General features: G+C 38.0%; 1 protein-coding gene across 6 annotated transcripts in view; it reads left to right on the top strand.

Moving 5' to 3' along the window:
- The window catches only part of GAS2 (growth arrest specific 2), a 91,886-nt gene that overhangs the window by 13,580 nt on the left and 58,718 nt on the right, over positions 1 to 19,588 (top strand). For all 6 annotated transcript variants that reach the window (XM_065683393.1, XM_065683395.1, XM_065683396.1 and 3 more), the window contains exon 3: positions 4,125 to 4,249. In XM_065683393.1, the coding sequence (XP_065539465.1) occupies positions 4,125 to 4,249 (125 nt within the window). The remainder of the gene's footprint in view (positions 1 to 4,124; positions 4,250 to 19,588) is intronic.

Here is a 19,588-nt window from a genome sequence, read left to right as displayed (position 1 = left end):
TGTCAAGTTTGGGGGATGAACATGGGGAAGTCTTCTGTGATAAAACTGTCTTTGGTTCTGAATTAAACCAAAACCTGCTTTACCTTAGTGTTCTTGCTCATCTTGCTGTCAGAGAGGATTGTGTAGCAGTACCTTTATTTTGAACACCAGCATGTTCAGCTCAAGCCAGTGGGAAATGCAGGTTTTAAATGTCTGAAGATAAAGTCATTTATGATACTGTTACTTCTAGTGATTCTGCTGGTACTGATGCAGTTCCTTTAGTTGAGTGGCTTTAAAATTTTCTTTGGTATCAACATGCCTGTGAGATTGTCCCATTTCAAAACAGTGATAATGTCTCAATGCTACCAAAACTATTGCTGTCAGCTGTTGTAGGAAACAGAGTAGCGTTGTCAGAAAAGAACCAATTTTGCATGTGTATAAACTCTTTGGGCCTTTGTTTTCTTTACTTTTATGGTATTTTGTTATTTTGGGTTTAGATGTCACACAGTTTAAGAGTGTCAGGAAGAGCTTGTGCCACTGGTTCCTCAGTATTGTAGAAGCTTATCCTTCTACTGATAGGTTTCAGAGATTCACCCAAATGAAATGTTTCTATTTGGAAACTAGTAATTTTGTGTAACCACTGGCATGTACAATAAAAATAATAGTAAATAGTTATTAAACTAAGCATGGAAAAGCTCAGTGCAGTAACAGAGGAGCCAACTAGATTTTGGTACTTGTAGTTTTTGATTTCCTCCACCTTCTCCGAAAGGCTCTTGTCTGAGGTGACCCATAGGGAATGCTTTGTCTTCAGCCCCTTGGGCACCCACCCTGGGCATGGGATCTTTTTGATTAGTTTTTTGTAGCCTCCCAGTGTGGTTGCGTTAGGACCCCCAGGACTGGGTGCCCTTACAGATAGCTGCCCACAGTTTCCAAGTGGTAGGTGCTCAGGTGTAAGAGTTGGTCTTTGTAAGGGGCATCTGGTGATTGCGATCAAAGAGAGGGTGAGCGATGCTTGTAAGGTTTGGAAAAGCTTTCATATTCCTGTTTGTTTTGCATACTTGCAGTGTTGGGGTTTTTATTATCCTTAATGTTATTACCAATCTATAAAAATATTGTGAGGGCTTTCTTGTAATTATAGTGGGAGTTATATGTTTTTAATGGAGTTTAATGTTTTTTCCATACAAATATACAGAGCCATTTTTTTCCTGGGGCTATGAACATTACTCTCATTTGAATCAATACATTTCGACTGTTAAATATGTCAGAGTGTCTGTTCTAGCAAAGAAATGCCACCTTTTGGAGCTATAAAATACAGTGAATTGAAAGCTGACACCTAATATATTTTTCATTGGATACAGATGTTCAGTGCAAAACTCATTCTTTCAGCTTTCATAAATGAGAACAGAACTAAAATACTCCAGCTTAGTGCACAATATGCAGTGACCAAATTGCTAATGCTGTTTAGCATTTAAAAGAATATAAATGTGTTGTTAAATAGCAGAATGAGATAGAAGAAGAATTTTCCCATGTCTGTGAAAGGAGAAAATAGCTCTAAATGTGTTTTAGGCTTTTTAATGTTTGACTAGTGAAATAATAAATCTGCAAATCATGGGCCAGAATAGATATGTAAAACATTTATTTTTACCTCTATGAAAACTTTTTATTTTAGTTTAGAAAGTATAATCCTGAGTAGGTTAAAAATACTTGAAGTATTTTTTTAGAAAAAAAAAAAAGGGTTTATTCCAAAATACAGTACTCTAAAGAAAAGCAGTTCCTATAACTGTAATCGTTCAAATTGAGCTTTCTAATGGCTTTATACCCCTTGCCAAAAAATGCTGATGGGTAAATAGGAAAATATGTAGGCTAAAATGGTGATAAAGGCTGTTGAGGTGCTGGGATGGTCAGGTTTTTCATCTGTGGGCTACTATAGTTTTGAGTTCTGGCTTCAGCTGAGCTGGAGGCACTACTGAAATATTGGCAGTTATGCACAAGCTGCCACTGAATGTCTGCAGTGCTGCTACTGCTCTTATGCCTGGAGAAGTCATTTAGGGATCCAGGAGCTATAAAGTGGGGTATATGGCGGAGAGAATTAAGGAAGAATAAAAAAAGAAGAAAAAAGGGGGGGGGGGGAGAAAAAACTTCACGCTAAAGATATTTCTGAAATGGAAATGTGTTAGAGGAAAAAAAAAAGCTTTAATTAAACTGAAAATGGAAGTCTGCCGTTGTATCTGAAGATGATTTGCTGCAAAGGTCTTTTGGTTTTTTTTTATGTTAACTGACCACACTGAAAAGCTGACAGTTTTTTGCCCAAAGGATGCTGAAGTCTCTAACAGTTTTCAGGCAAGGGCCATGAGAAATGATAGGATGGTTAGAGCTGGAAGGGACCTTGGAGTTCAAGTGGTTCCAAGCCCTCTCAACTGTCCTTGAGCATTTTTCTAAAAATACTGCTTTGTAATACTGTGATCTCCAGTGTTGTGACACTCGCTGTCCGATCACAATGTACCAGCAGTATATTGCCGAAGTAGAATAATAACTTTCGATTATCTGCTTAATATTTGTTTCTTTTGATATTAATTTTCACCTGTCTTCTGAGTGAAGAGCTATGGAAAAAGTGTACTTTTTTTCCTTTTTTTTTTTTTTTTTTTTGTACCAAGAGATGTTGTGAACCTTTTCTAAACAGAATCATGCTCTAAGTTTCCAGGCATCTAATGGAAAACAAACTTCTCCAAACAAACCATTTTGCTGGTTTAGTCAGGCAGCTGCTTGGTGGTTAAAAATCTGTGACAGAAACACCCGACCAGCAGTGGACAGACTTTGGCCTGTTGTCCTGCTCAGAAACAAGTCAGTTTGGAGCAGCAGGAGTGGATCTGGATGGGATCAGGAACTACAGTCATAGAACGGTTTGGGTTGGAAGAGGCCATAAAGATCATGTAGGTCACTCAGTTTTTCAAAACTTTTAATTTTTTTTTTTTTTTTTTTTTTGGCAGTGTTGATAAAGTTACCGATGGTTGCTGTGTAACAGCCTATGTAAAATCATAGCATCAACTAAGTGGAAAAAAACTTTAAGATCATCAAGTCCAATCATTACACCAGTACTGCCAAGTCCACCTCTAAACCATGTCACTAAGAGCCTCAATGAGTTGATAGTGTTACTCCTGTCCCTGAATGATGTACGTAAATATCACCAAAAATAAAGCTGTGCTCATAGGAAGGTCAAGAATTAGTCCTTGATGCTCCCTTGAAGTTAGTAGAAGAGGCAGAAAAAATACAGCTGGTAGTCTGAAGTGTCCAAAGAGAATACAAATTTTCCAATAGAAATGTGAAAATGTAAAACCTTCAGTAAGAGAAAGGAGTATTTTTGCATGGAAATGTTGTTAAGATCCTAGAAGTTTAGTCTAGGGTGGTGAATGATTCCCATTTCCTCTGGTTTGTCCAGCCTGCTCAGAATGCTCATCACATCTTGGGATTCCTGTAATCATCTTCACCAGGAGGAGGTAATTACATGTAATGGAAGGTCATCTGGTCTGCTGTTGCCAGGGAAGACCATCTGTGTCAGCTGAAGTACAGTGTCGTCTGGCATGATGATAATTGAGATATGTTGAAATCCAAGTATTTTGTCTTTGCTCTTTGGGTGAAAAATCTTAATTTGCATGGCAAGTAGATCTAGTTGAAAGTGTCCCTCCCCATGGCAGGGGGGTTGGAACTAGATGATCTTTATGGTCCCTTCCAACACATTCTAGGGTTCTATATTTCTTTTACAAAATAAGCTATTGCGTGTTAGCAACTCTTCCACTATAGCTATCCATGCACACTTGTGTGAACTATACTTCCTCATCTAAAGCAGTATGTTAAAAGCACTGGAATCTCATAAGTAAAATGAGATCTGTGGAGTCTGATGTACTAGATTCTAATTACTTTTCAGATATCATGTGCGTTCCCAAAGGAAACATATAATTTCTGAGAAATCTACTGTATGTCTACTGGTAAAACAGGAGTGAAGTTATTCACTAAATATTCAGAGTAAGTTTTTCAGTTCAAGCGTATTTCAAACTGCTGTCAAGAATTCCACTGATTTCTCTTGTTACGCAGATGCAGTTACACTGTTGCACACTTTCTGCCATCTTAACTTTCTCTTTGCTGTTCAGGTAGAGAAATAACAGCAGAAACCTTTCTGGAGAAATTGGATAATGGTGCCTTGCTTTGTCGGTTAGCTGAGACCCTGCAGGAGAAATTTAAAGAAAACAGCTTTGATGCAAACAAGCCTGGCAAAGTAAGTGTTGGTAAATGTTCTAGCATGTGTTATCAGTATCTGAGCTATCTGTTTGGTACTGACATTTCTTGTGCAGTTGAGAGATTTCATTTGTGAAGGCTCTGCAAATGAGCAGGGAGGTAATTGCTCTGTGTAGAAAAATTATAATATCAAATTGGGGGAATTAATACTGCTTGGGTATTTATTAAAGTAACTATGAGAAGCAAGTACTCCAAAAATTACTTGTGTGAAGACACAGAATGAAGTCTAGCAGTGTGATGTGTTAGCTAATCGGGAAAACGTGATCCTTGTATATATTCGCAAGGGGAATATTAAGCAGCTGTGGGAGGTACCTCTTCCTTCATAAACAGCTCAAAGGAGGCCAATGATAAAATTCTATAGTTGGTTCTGGTGGCTGGATTTTACAGTTCATGTTGGTGTACTGGAAAGTGTTCAGTCAAGAGCTGCAGGGATGATGTGGAAAGTGTGACCCTTCAGAAGATACCCAAGATCTTTGCAAAAATCAGATTAAGCTCTTGCTTGACCACAATCACCCTTTCAGTTCAATAATTTTCATAGGACAGTGTTACTGGAAGAAATTCAAGAGTGCAACAAGTTTCTTCCTGGGAGAATTTAAGTGATTGACATGTTAATACATGTACTGTGAAACTGTTTTTATTTTACTTGTTCAATTCAGATACATCTTCCTTGAAAGGTGAAGCAGGCAAATAGGTAGAAAAAAGCCCAAGAGCAGAAATCACATACTGCATCTTCTATTCTTGATGTTTTCAAAACTACTCTGCAGCAGAAATTAGGGCACAGCATAAATTTTATCAGCAGTTCTGAGAACCCACAGCCTTGTGTCAGCTGCAGCTAAGTTGTTTTTCTTGGTTCCAAGCTAGTAATTGTTGTCTGCACTAAGATAGGCTTTAATCATTGTTAACTTTCTGTGGATTGGGGAGTGTCGGGGGGTGTGTTTTGCTTTCTTGGGTTTTCTGTTTATCTGAAGAAAAAGGAAGTGATAGCTGAGAAGAAAGATAAGAGCTAAAGTAGAGAAGGAAGGAAGCCCTTCTCCACAAAGGAGGGAGAGACAGCTGGGACTCATATTTCGTATGTCAAATTATAATCAGGGTTTGGTTAGTAGAATTATTGGATGACTTGACTTCCTCTTTGTAATATGGTCCAGCCTGTCTTCACCTAAGGGGTGGCCTGTTTGTGTCATGATAGTTCCCAAACTGAGAAAGCACTTATGACAGTCTTCAATTGAGCCTAGGAACTAGCTAGGCAGAAAGAAATGTTACTTCTTGGTTTGGGTTTTTTCCCCTCAGCAAGCAAGCAAACAAACAAACAGAAGGTGCCATTATTGACAAAAATGACGAAAAGCTGACCTCTGTCATTCAACCTCTATCAAAATAGATAAAGTGCTTTTCCACCCATATATAACTTTTGAATTTTGTTAGATAGAAGCAGACTGATAGCAAATGAGTGGCTGCCATAAGGATCAGCTTGCAGGCAGCACCAGGTTGCAGCTGAGTGAGAGAGGCAGGATAAGGCTGTAGATAATGAGGGAGCTGTAATCCTATGAAGTCCCTCTGCAAGCTTGAAGATTTGGTCTGTTTTTCTAAGTGAAGTTTTTCCTTGTAAGTGATCTACTTCCTAGATGGCAAAACTCCATAAAATCTTATGAGTTTAGTTTTGTCTTACTGGAAGATGATATATTCTGTTTTGCTTGATATGTGCTACTGATCATGAATTTACTTGTGAGCTCTTGAGGGCTGTCTGGCCAGTTTAGCAGCTCTAGCAACACATGTAAGAAGACATTAAAAACTACTATTGCATACACTCACTCATCAGTTGTTTGCCATAATTCCTTAAATTCATATTGCAATACTGTACAGAATGGCAGAGGTTAAATCCTGTTGCTTCTTGGGTTAACTGCTTGTGCAGTGTGTTTCGAGTCACTGTACAGTTTGCAGTTTGTTTCTGAACAGGACTTCATAATTCCCTTTCTTATTAGGAAGGACTCAACTTTCTTCAGTTTTCAGGGACCCCTTAGGTCAGCATCACCTTTTTTTGAGTGTGAAATAAATCAGGAAAGCATAAACTGAAGCAGTTGAGACTCCCAAAATAGTGTTTTCCAAATCTGTAAGGAAGATGGTGGTATTGATATAAAGACTTCCTCTTTGTGTCATGTAGAGACATCTGTGGATGCTGGGGACTTTTTCGGAAGTTAGGAAACTACTGGTAATGCCTTGGGAATACAGCTTGAAGAAATGGAAAAGGAATTAAAAGGTGTGTGATGCAAAAGCAAAGTCCTTTTTCCTTAAAAGTCAGAGGAAGGCAATGAAAGAGTAACTTTCTGGAAACGAAGGAGATGAGGTAGCTTTTATGAGTGACTGAGTTCTGTTAGGATTCTTCAGTGTGAAAGGAGATGGCATGGGGGCATATGGTGGAACCTGTAATATCAGAGATGGCATGGTAGATGTTCAGTCTTATCCATACAAAACATGTGGGACATTGAATGAAGCTGGTAGAAACCAAGCTTATTTATGAACTGGTTGGAAATATCTTTCCAATGAGTGTTAAAATATACCTGGGTTCAAGAACACAGTGAGTAAGGTAGTGGAAGAGAGATCTCTTGAAAGGCTGAATACACAGGAACCACATCTAGGTGAGGAGGTCTCTAGCTTGAAATAGATGGATCTTGAGAAAGTACTGAAAGGTGCAACGTGTTTGCTATGGTCTTAGCTGGATTCTTATGGCCAGTCTGCAGCTGGGTTAGGTGAACCTTTAGTTGGCCTCATAGGGTCACTCTTATGTTCTGTGCATTATTGTTTCTTGAGGATAAATCTCTTGCTGGTTGTGCAGGTGGATAGCGGCAAATCTATCCTTTCACAAGGATCAAATTTCAAACAAGTTATTTTAAATTAAGTACGTACTTTTTCTTTCTGTCTAAAGATGCCTCTTTAGGATGTTAGCAATCCCTGCAGTTAAAAATAGCACCTGACTCGCACTGGGCTTTGGAATCTGTTATCCAGAGGGAGTAATGTGTGATTGAGATCACTGGGGTTTAGCAGCCTCTGGTGCCATTTGTATCATCTCTCCTCATTGGCATTGTAAGCTTAATGCCATAATAGGCACTTTTGGGTATTATCATAGATGGCCTGAATGTCCTCCACCAACCTGCCTCCCTAATCTTGTGGTCTTTGATTTATTAATCATTCAGTAAGAAGTTATTAAAAGCATTTCAGTTTATAAATATGTAGCATTTAATAACTGTTCATTTCAAAGGATCTTATGCACTAGGTTCTTCTGCAAATCCAAGATAACTGTAATCTTCATTGTTAAAGCAACAAAACCATATGATTGTGAAAACATTGTATCTGTTCCATTGCTTCAGACAGACAAAGCTTTGGGTTTGAAATCGAAATTTTAGCAAGGGAGGGCAGTATTAGACTGGTGTGACTCTATGACATATTTGTAAAGAAATCATCTTTTCCCTTTTCTGGAGATTTTATGATCATAAATAGATATAGTCATGTATGCTTATAAAATGACAAGGGGATAACAGATATCAGTCTTAATAAATGCTCAAGATTTGTATGGTACTAAGTTGTTAGAACTACCTGTGCTGCTGCTGCTAATGGTCTACTATCTGGAAACTAGACTTATTATCGTAGCAGGAGTTATTCCATAAAAGTGATTCATGTCACAGGATGGTATTTTGTAATTTTCTCCTATTGGCTTGGATTTCGTCTCTCTGCTCTCCAGGCAGTATTTTAGTTTTCCTGACAGATAGTTAATTTGAGAATTTCACAGCTGTACAAACAAATTCAGAGCATCAAGGCATATGCACTATGCACAGAGCCCACATTTGCTTGGGCTTAGTTTAGTAAGCCCATGAATTAAGATTTTTAAAATAAATATAAATAAATTTTGTTAATAGTTATCACCATTTTAATAGGCAGGGCATAGTAGTATGCCCACCATCCTTGAAGCTGCAGATACTTTTATGAACATTACACTGAAAAGTGTTTTCATGGCAAACGAATGCAACCTGGCAAAGAGGTTGAAGATGAATCATCGTCTTTCTCTGCATTCTGAGAGGTTAATCAGCTAAATTTCAACTGAAATATATTTTAGAAATACTTCAGAATAATTAATTGGAATCTCAAATTCAATCTCATCTTCAGGAAGCTGTGATCTAAGTTAGATTTGGCCTATAAAAAAATAGAAGTGCAAAAGAAATCCAGATGCAAATATCTGATAAGTCCTAGGATGTTTCATTCAAATATGCATTTAATTTTATCTTTTCAGTGGGATCTGGTTTAATAAGGTTGAATTGAATGTGCAGTGAAGCAAAGCTGTTGTGTGGAAAGCAGAGAGTGAATTTTGTTCTTGGATGTGCACACGTACTTCCACTGAAAGTAACTGTGAAACATATATTTCTGAGCATAACATTCAGGTATTTCCTAGCCTGAAGAGGTTCTGCCCACATCTTACCCCTAGTCCTAGTATCTGAAGTGTATTTTACAGTTATTCCATATCGAAAGCTTTCACTTGCTTCCGGGAACTGTACTGGTACTTGGTGTAGATCACTGTCACAGCGTCGGCCTCTCAGAGTCATGCAGCTTTGCCTAAGGTGAGATTTTTTTTGGCCTTGTGAGTGCACTTTTGAAGTCATGTTATTCATGTTGAGAGTTAGAATTAAGAGATCTAAACTGTCGTTTGTGATGGAAGGTTTTTTCCCTTAATTAAGTTTAATGTTGAACCTGCATCTCAGGGCTGAAACAATTCAGCAGTTTCAAAACTGTGAAAGCTCACGGTTTGTTTTAAATTTCAAGATATTTATGCTTCTAAGGACAGTTATATCTATCCGTGGAAGTAGATGGTGAAGGATTTGTGTCTTGACTTGTGGATTCCATTAACTATTTTGAGCACTTTGACTACACTATTGCTGTCCCATTTGATGAGCTGTGAGTAGTATCAGGTAGTTCCTATTTGGAAAATAAATCAGTATTTGACTCCACTTGTTTACAAGAAACATGAACACGCATGGTTCTCTAAATGCAAATAAGAGATAGACCTTTGTGAATCTACTGCTTCAAAGAGCATTGTGTCCCCTCTGCTATGGGGCCATAAGCAAAGGTAGGGAAGCTGGTCTTTCTGAAGAAGAGAATCTGGACGAATGGTTTAGCATTTGAGTCATCTCCAAACCGGTGAGAGTCAGGATGGAATAACAGCTCTGGGATTGCTCTAACAATTTATAAGAGCAAAAGGTATATTTATACTTGTTCTGTCTTTTCCATCAATGATGTGAATGGAGAAGTTAATAGAATCCTGGAGATTCACAAGAAGTAACAAGTGCCTCTGAGTCTCCAAGACATGCATTATCAAAGCAAGCTGAGTGTTTGGCAGCACTTTAGAGATGAGGCAATTTTGTTTTAGAAAATCTTATGAATCTTCATTATGATACATTATCGCATGGGTAAAGTGACAAATGAACATGATACTCTAACCCTCGTTTGTAAGTAAGCCAGTAGGATCCATTCAGGTCTTGGACAAGGTGAGCCACTTGTACAGATACTGTAATGTTAAATTGTTATTTTGGTTTGCAGAAGACCATACACATAAATGATAGAAAGTATAATATATATAACATGATGTTAGTGTACTTTCATACAATCGTAGAATTTCGCCTAAACTGATTAATATCAAACCAGGAAGAGAATAAGGGAAGTATTTCATACTTTCCCAAGGCAGCTAGCTTTGCTGGTGGGCAGCAGGCAGGCTGTGCTTGGCAGAATTCAGGAGCTGGTTCAAGATCTTAATAAACCTGAATAAGGTAGTAAAGACCACAGTATTTTTGAGCTCTTAAAAATGAGGAGGCTAGTAAAAAGCTGTTGGGGCTAAATATTACAGTTAACAAAATCAACACTGAAGCTCTTGGAGCTTTCAGAAAGCGGGTGTGCATTGAAATTATTCAGGATAGTAAAATGCAAAAAAATAGGCCAAACCAGAGAACTTTCTTTTTCTTCTTCAAGTAGAAAACGTTCTGCCCTAAGGTAGTCTTCCTCTTGACAAATGATTGAGGTGCTGTGTAATGAAAATTAAGAAGTTTATAATTTCCTTTTACTTGGTCTTCCTGAAATATAGTGATACTTTTTGATTACTTACTGTATCAAAGTATTCTCAATTAAGAAAATGATTAACATTACTAAACAGAATTGGATATGTATGATTGCTGTTAGACCATCCACAGGTACAATAGGGAGAATTAATTAAATGTTTTTTAAATTTGAAAAAGGTACACATTTTCATGCCTGGAGGTGTAACTCAAGTTCAGATGGAAAGGGCTAAGAATAAATTTTCTCTTTGGACAGTCTCTTCTGTATTTTGTCTGCTTTGAAGTATTTGCCTTTGAGATATGTGGATCTTGATCTTCTTAGACCATGGATAGCAAAGCTGAAAGTCTGATCTAATCACCATGATGGTTTTATTTTTACTGTAGATTTCAGTTTCTCAAGGTTACCTGTGTCTTGTACATGGGATGGATTCCCAGCAAATACAATATTCTGTAAGCTTGGCACCTTGAGCCTGTCCATCAAAGGTAAAGAATCTTCAGCTATAGCAGAGCCCTGTGCAGGTGCTCTCTGTAAGTTATAAATCTGAGTTTCCAGCTGAGAATTGCATGAATGTGGTTAGGCTATGAACAGATTCTTTGTGGTCTGGGGCAGCAATTTGCTTGTCTGCAGGCTTGTCCTTTCTGGAGACTTTTGTTTTGCAGGAAAAGCCAATGGAGCCAATTTCTAATCATATACAATATAGATATGGCCCTCAGTTCCTTAGGAGGGGAAAAAATAAAAGTACAGCACTGTCTTTGGGCGCATTAATCTTTATAGTGGCAGACTGATGTGGATATGAAAGGAAAAGAATCATCTTGCAAAATGACTCTCAAGTGCTAATCCATCTGGAAGAAATCATTTCCACAAGACTAAAGCTGTTTGTTAGAGAATTCCTTGTACCTTTCTCAGACATGTCAATAGCTTGCTGAGCTCATGTTCAACTGGATTGCTACCAGGTTTCTTGCAGATATTGTAAGGTTTGTCTGCAACAGGTCATGTGGACAAACCCGTTATGCCTCAGCAAATACATCTTAGATCTAAAGCTTTTCTGCTTGCAGGAGGGTTATATGGTAGGATGGAGTTTTGGGCCCCTCTAATGCATAAAATGAGATTTCTGAACAAATTGAGACTATTATGTGGTGGTCTACTTGGCACCTGCCAGGTGAATACATTGAAGAAATTCTTAGAAGCTTTTAGGCACTCTTTAAGCCTTGCACTGTGCTGGGGGCAAAGCTACATAGTCCTGCAAGGAGCACTGAGACACCATGTGTCTCAAGATTGTTCTTCCTGCTGATACTTCTTGTCCTATGGGAAGTATGGGTTGTTCTCTTGTTTGGATGGAGCACAATTAATCTGTGTGAACTGGCCTTGCTCTCATCAGTGAACCTGGGGCAGGGATTCTCTTGCATACCCTCCCTCCGTTCCTACTTGACATAGCAGAAATAATCAGAATTTGCATCTCAAGGTAATTGTTATGGAAAAAGCAGCACTATTGAAGCAGTTAATCCTTGTTAGCTTCTGCTTTGGAAAATACCATAATGACTTAAACTGGAGATCAGGTTAAGAGAGAACCAAACTTTGATTTCTAATATCATTTTAACTAGAAGACATATCCAGTTTCAGTCAGAGATTTAATTAACGTTGGTTTTGTATGGAATACTAATACCTGGACACTTAAAATTTGTATTAAACCTGCAAGTTTTCATGACAATTTTACCATTACTTCAGTCTGGGTATTGCAAATAGGGATACCATATTTTCTGAGAGAAATACATTAACAGCTATTTTGAGATTTGCTGGATTTTCTCTTATGTGAAATGCATTATAGCATTCCTATTATTTATTTTATTAAATCTTTAAAGCAAACTAAAAATACTTGGTCTAGATCATATAATCACAGATTGGCTTGAGTTGGAAGGGACCTTAGAGCTCATCCAGTTGCAACCCCCTGCCATGGGCAGGGACACCTTCCACTAGACCAGGTTGCTCCAAGTCCCATCCAACCTGCCCTTGAAAAATGCCAGGGATGGGGCAGCCACAGCTTCTCTGGGCAACCTGTGCCAGGGCCTTACCATCCTGAGATCCCACCTCAGTCTTCCCTCTCTGTTTAAAGCCATTCTCCCTTGTCCTGCCCCTACAGGCCTTTGTCCAGAGACCCTCTTCAGGTTTCTTGTTGGCCCCTTTAGGCACTGGAAGCTGCTCTAAGGTCTCCCCTTAAGGAGCCTTCTCTTCTCCAGGCTGAACAAGCCCAGCTCTCTCAGCCTGTCTCCAGAGCAGAGCTGCTCCAACCCTCACAGTATCTCCATGGCCTCTTCTGGACTCACTCCAAAAGCTCCACATCCCTCTTGTGTTGTTACCCCCAGAGCTGGACACAGGACTGTGGTGATGGCATGGGGGGGAAGGTGGGAGAGGTAGATTTCTATGAGGCTTTTTATTTTGACTATTAGGAGTAGTCTGGAACAAAAGGTAACAAGGAAAACAGAAAAGTTGAATGGAAATTAGCATATATTTTTAAAAGCTTGAGAAAATATAGTTTAGACCATCTTCAGCTTAACTGTGGAATTCTTAGGTCAAACTTAGTTTTAGTAGTTCTTAGGGAATAATGAATAAGCAAGAACTGCAGAATTTAGTCCGTTTACCAACAATGAGTCTTGAATTTAAGATAATGAGCCAAATTTTCTGAAACAATGGGAATAGTGAATATACAGCCATAAGCAATGACTGCAAGGCAGCTGGAGAAAACAGAAGTCACTTGGAGGCATAGATGCAAATTTATAGCTATCATAATTATGTCTAATCTGTTTATTTAAATAAGCATGTATTCCCATTTGGGCTTGTATATGTAAATTGGACCCAAATGCTTCAAGTATACAGTAAAGCTTTGTTCACAACTTTAGAGGCTGATTTAAGGCTGGTTTGGAAATTTGGCTGTATAGATTAACATTCCAACATGTTTTTCCAATCACAGACAATTTAAAACTCTACGCCGGTTTAGAATTCTCAGGGCTCTAGCAGTTTCCTTGTGGTTTCTCATTGGCAAACTCACAGAAAATTAGATTCTTTATCATAAAGGAAAAGAAGAAGCTCTTAAAAAAGAGCATACATGGCTTTGGAGAGTCAGACCTACCTGCAGTGAGCTATGCGTGAATGTTTTCTGTTGTATGTTTTCAGCATCTACATGAAGATCACATCTTTGTTAAACATCTGCAAATCCAAAAAGCAAACAGATAAAGCATCTGAAAAAATATGACTTGCTTTAGACTGCATGAATCTTTATCACAGTTTTCCTTGGCAGTTGACTTGGTGTAAAGCAGAGTTTGGAACTTATGTTGCAGGAAGGGCTGGGAACCTCGAACTTCAGAAGGTCACAGAATGTGAGGTTGATCATCGAGAGAAGAACAGGAGGAAAAGAGGCATGACAATAATACAGCAGTGTACCCAGCATTTAGAATTATGACATCAAGGAATGTGAATGGCTTCTTACATTTGTTAGTCAGGCCGCCAGGGGAAGCTTATCCACTTTAATGCCATAGCTGAAAGAAATATGTTGGTTATTTGAACTTTATTACACTTCACTGTAAGTGAAAGTACAGAAACATCCTTCAATATGAAATTTTAGAACTTCTAATGTGTGTTGATGGACTTCAGCTATTCAGACATAAGTGTTGTCCTCAGCTTGCGTTCTGGAATGATTAAGGGGAAAAAGTGATTTTGAAGTTTGAGACTAAAATGAGTTGGTTTTGACAATGTTTAATATTTTTCATACTGGTTTTGAGAGAATTATGTCTCCTTCAAGAATGTGATGTTTGATAAGATGATTGTTGGTTATAAAGATGCTTTTTGAAATGTGTCCTATGAAACTCCACTCAGATTTGAATAGTTTGTCTCATGGAAAAAATGCTACTTAATTCATGTAGTTGCCATGTCCATTCACAAGTCATGCTGTGAATAGCCACAAACAACTTAGTGAAATTCAATCCTGGTTTTCTCATTAAATTACAGTATAAATCAGGGAAATTCAGAAACTAGGCTTCTTCAACTTCTTCAACTAACCCTACATTGATTCAGCTCTGGCTTCTGTAGTTGCGGTGAGGAAAAGCTCACAATCACATATCAAAAATAAGGTCTAATTGTCCTCTGAAAGAGCGACTATGAGAACTGCCCCATTGTGTTCTAATGGAATTTACCTAAGAACCTGTTATGAAATGGCAGTTTTATCAATCCTCATCCTAACATAACCTCTTTTCAGAGGTCTAAGGACAAAGCATTTATTGCATGGGAATGAACTACTGAATCCTAGGCTTTGCCTGTTGCATTTGTTTTCAGGAGCCCGGCCAGGAGGTCTTTGCCATGACTTAGTAGGCATAGCTATGTTAGAGTTAGATGTCTTGAAGTTCTGAAAGTTAATTTGAGACCTTCCCAAGATTTTGGACTACAGCGACTTAATTCCATCCTCAGTTACACAAATTCAGTGGACAGGAACAGGGTTGGACACTTCTTTAAATGGGCTCTTGGTTGTCGGCTTCTCTTACAGTCAGCTGTTGGAATAATCTCCTTAGGCAAGTGGTGGACTCCCTAATGTTGGGTACTTTTATGATTTGGCTAGACAGGCTGCTAGGACATCTAGTCTAAGTCATCTTTTGGAAAGAAAGCTTGGACCAGATCATCACTGAGGTCCCTTCCAACCTGATATTCTATAATTAGTTGTGCCTCACTTGCTTTCCAATGGAAGATTCCTGGTTGTTGGTCTTTGTGTTATCCAGCTGCCCCACAGCCAGCCTCTCTTCTGTGTCCACCTGATTCTGGCAGACTTTGTGATTTCTGTCTCCATATGTTGAAATGGACATGTCCCTTGACTACATTTAAATTGCTTATTAGTCAAATAATCAGATTTAAGCTTAAGCTGGTGAATGAAGCTTTTGCCTTGCCAAGTTTTGACATGATTTACTTCTGGGTCTCCCAGTTGTCTGGTGCATTGTATGTGAATTGAATCATCTCTTGTATTCCTTGGTTTCCTAACACTACTAGAAGTAGGAATTGTAGTGTTTCAGTTACATTAATTTTTCATAACTATTCATATTCTATGATTCTATGATTAACCCCATCTTTTTCAGGATGATAACCAGTGTGTTCATTATTCTGTGTGACCAGTAGAGCACTTAGAAGAACAAAGCCATGAATCAAATCTTGACTTTAAAAACTATATTGTTGTTAAATTAACCTTATTCTTTATCTATGCTTACTCTTAGGAATATAAAACTAATTCTATGTGGAAGAAGTGGGAGATGCATTCTGCTTTGACACTAACTGCATTAATGGTTAAACCATTTACTTGGTTCTGCATTTATTTTAACATTGTAGTTTATATGTTGATATAAAGCCTTGATGATATTAATTATTTTTATTTGCATATCATAAATCTGTTAGGTATTCCAAAGAGATCACAAATGCTTTCTTAGAACTTAGGAAATTGATAGAGTGACTTCTGGCTTTTGATGATCTCTGCAGTGATTATATAGGGTAAAAATCTAACCAACAGGTGATTTTTAAACTTGAAATCCAACCTGCTATTCTATTTAATGGTCTCTATCTACATTACTTAATATGACAGTGCAAAGACTGTATTTCACTGAAGGAAAATATTCCGACAGTTGTTAAATGAATTGCCTAGGGATGCTTTATTTGTTGCAAGTGCCATGTCATTTTTCGCTCATCTGGAAGCTGTGCCTGATTCTGCGTCTGTTGAAAAGCTTGGCAATTTTGATCGATGTCTCCTAAGCCTTTTATTGAAGCTTTGGGAGGGTTAGGGGGGTGCACAGTATTTTTTTTTATTCCTTAGTTTTGTGGGTTTTTTTTTTTTCAGTGGGAAATGGTTAATTGTAAATTCTGTGCATGTATTTCCATATGGAGAGTTCCTTCTATCCATTTTGAATATTCATTTAGCAGATTCTTTTGGTTGTTGCTCTGGTTTTTATATTTGGAAAGCATTCTCTCCCATAGTAAATGGGGTAGGGAGAGAATAAAACTGGGCCCACCTTGCCCAGGAGTAGTTATTTTACCTTGTGGGTATTACAGTTTCATTTCTTTAATGTCTGATGCATATTTGTCTATGCTTTATGGTTATTGACTAAAGCTGAGTTTTGGCACTGCAAAGCAGGCTATGGTAAGCCTAATTTTCCTTTGCTGGAATGAGTGCCTGGGCCACTGCTTCTGTGATTTATAAATAGCATCTGAAACTTTTTGAGTTCCTGAAGAATTAGAAATAGCAACTAAGTTGACTGTATTGTCACTTCATGGTGAGGTGAATTGCAGCAGCTCAATAAGAGTAACTTCTGGTAGCAATGAGCTGTAGTTCTCTTAGGTTTAACAAATGAATAAAAGATAGGGAGAAAAAAATCATTTATAGAGAAGATTGTGGTAGAACTTCTTTGGTATTACCTATCCGAATGAGCTAATTTTATAATGAGGAAGAGGGCTTTTCTAAAAATACCTGAGCAAAATAAGGGAAGAATTGAGGAAGAAAAAGAATAGCTCTAAGGTCAGTAGCAAAAGGCAAGTAGTAAAGGCAAAACTGTAAAAAGTTCTGAACCAGATATGTGGTTTTCTAGCCGATATACTCTCATTTCAGTATGAATTTGTGCTCACATGGCACTAAATAATCACATGAGAGACATCGCTGCAGTCAGGTGCTGCAGTCTCCACAGAGTAATTTCTCCCCCCATTTCTCCCACCCTGTCGGGTGCTGCAGTCTCCACAGAGTAATTTCTCCCCCCATAATTTCCTGCCCCAATGTAGGACATCAGGTGATAAAAGCAAATTTTTCCTATCAGAGAATCAAATAGGCTGGGAAAGACCTTTGAGATCATCAAGTCCAACTTGTTACCCAGGACTGCCAAGTCCACCACTAAACCATGTCAAACCTAGGAGTACCTACCTAACTGTAACCCCCTTACATGACAAGCAACATTGCCAGTCTTTTTCCTTTAATTCAAGTGGAAGTGACTATTCAAAATTTTGTGAAGTCTTAGAATACCAGCCTGGTTTGGGTTGGAAGGGACCCTAAAGCTCATCCAGTTCCAACCCCCTGCCATGGGCAGGGACAGCTTCCACTAGACCAGGTTGCTCCAAGCCCCATCCCACCGGCCCTTGAACACTGCCAGGGGTGGGGCAGCCACAGCTCCTCTGGGCATCTTGTGCCAGGGCCTCAGCACCCTCACAAGGAAGAGCTGCTTCCTAATATCATCTATTCAAAGAGGGAAGTATGATTAGTAATCTTCAAAATGTGGCTCAAGTCTGCTATAAAAAATGGGGGCTTTAACATATGTTTGTTGTCCTTCATTTTGGAAAAACAGTACAAAAATTACATTTTTCCATGGGATTTCAGAGCATGGGTGTAAGAGAGTACCTTTTGGGCTTCGATGTGAACCTGACAGCATTTTTTCAGGATAGCATCATATGTTTCACTCACACTTTCACGTCCTGCATGAAACCACATGCACACACATCAACAAGGCAAGATTGTAAAAGGAGTGTGACTGGGGAATTGTTTTCATGCTATTTGATAGGAGTAATTGCGGACACTGCTGTTTCAAAGCAACTGCAGTTACATTATACTATGTCAACAAAAGTCACTTTTGCCATATGGAAACCTAATTACTTCAGAATGATCTGTTAGAAATTACTTGTGAGATAGTCAGGCCATTTATACAAATCAGTAAAAAATATTTGCCCGTGATGCCTTAAAGTAAGAACTTTCATGTGTTATAGATTGAACATTACCATGACAGTTTTGGAAATGTTAAAAAAGTAGACTTCTGTTTAAAAGGTGGGAGGGAAATTTATTAGGTGATCATAAATTCCGAGTGTTTCCCTGTGATTTTTGTGATCAACCTGGTTGTACTGTTGTTGAATAGAGAAGAGGGGGTTTCTTTTGCTGTTCTCTTCAGCAAGACCCTAATATTGTGGGAAATGTGATGAAATATAGTATCCTACATTTTAGTGAGATTGTGTGAGGCCAGGGATATTTATCTGTGTAGTATTTGTTTCATAAAATTACTTAGAGCTTTTATTTTTTCCTTTCCTTCTGTAGTCCAGGACAATCCTCATTTTTATATTGGGAGTTTCACTTCTGAGTTGTTTAGTGCACCTATTAGTCAGACATGTTTTCAGTTGTCTGAGCTTCATGTTGAAGCTAAGTTGCTGATGTGTTTAAAGGTCTATTGTAGTTGTGAAGCTGTAGAAGTGTAATTTATGGATAGTTTGCAATGGTTTATTTGCTCACTCTAACTGCATAGATCTATGATTTGTATGAATCATATGAATATATATATATTTCATATATACACATAAACCCTCTATAATGAAATCTATATATGAAATATGTAAATCTATGTAGATATCTATATAATATATATGTAGATATCCATATGTAGATATATATGTAAATCTATAGATATGTAAATCTATATACACATAAACCCTCTATAATGAAATCTATATGAAATATATGTGTATATATGAAATCTATATATATTTCATATGAAATTGAAATAGATATAGATTATATAGACATATATAGATTTTGTCTATATTTTTATAGACAAATCTATATAGATTTCATATATACACATAAACCCTCTCTTTTGTGTTGCTTTTTTTGAAAGCATTTCTGTAGTCAGTATGATCTACCTACATCAGAAAACATAAAATATTTAGAACCAGATTTATTCATGTGTTAGTACTGGCAAGCAGCAGTGACCCAGCAGAAAATTAGTTTTCTGTGTTCCTGCAAGGCATTGCAAAGCCTTCCCAACAGCCACTTAAAAGAAAAGCAGAGCAGTTTCTCCCCACTATCTCCTTGCTTCTAGCTGCTTTTGAAGTGCTGAGGGCATCTCTGCCAAGGAGCAACTCCTGCTTTCCAGGACTGGTCTGACAATGTATTACTTCAAGTACTCAAGTATTAATTGGAAAAGAATTTCATTATGTTTGATTTTAATGGTATTAAACTAGTTTATAGCTGCTGGTAGTTTTGGTTCTGTGAGAATATGAAGCAGCATGTTATATATACAGTGGATGTTTTATGTATTTAAGATACAGTACTATGAAATGGCACCTCTTTGAATTTATTGACAAGACAGTCAGTTATAAACTGGATGTGCACGTCTGAATTGATTGAGTCCAATGAAACACTACAAAACACAGAATACTTGCTGTTAGGACCTGAGGGGACCCTAAC

Source organism: Lathamus discolor, chromosome 6 (assembly GCF_037157495.1).
Source record: "Lathamus discolor isolate bLatDis1 chromosome 6, bLatDis1.hap1, whole genome shotgun sequence".
Taxonomy (NCBI): domain Eukaryota; kingdom Metazoa; phylum Chordata; class Aves; order Psittaciformes; family Psittacidae; genus Lathamus; species Lathamus discolor.
This window is presented reverse-complemented; position numbering and strand designations above follow the sequence as displayed.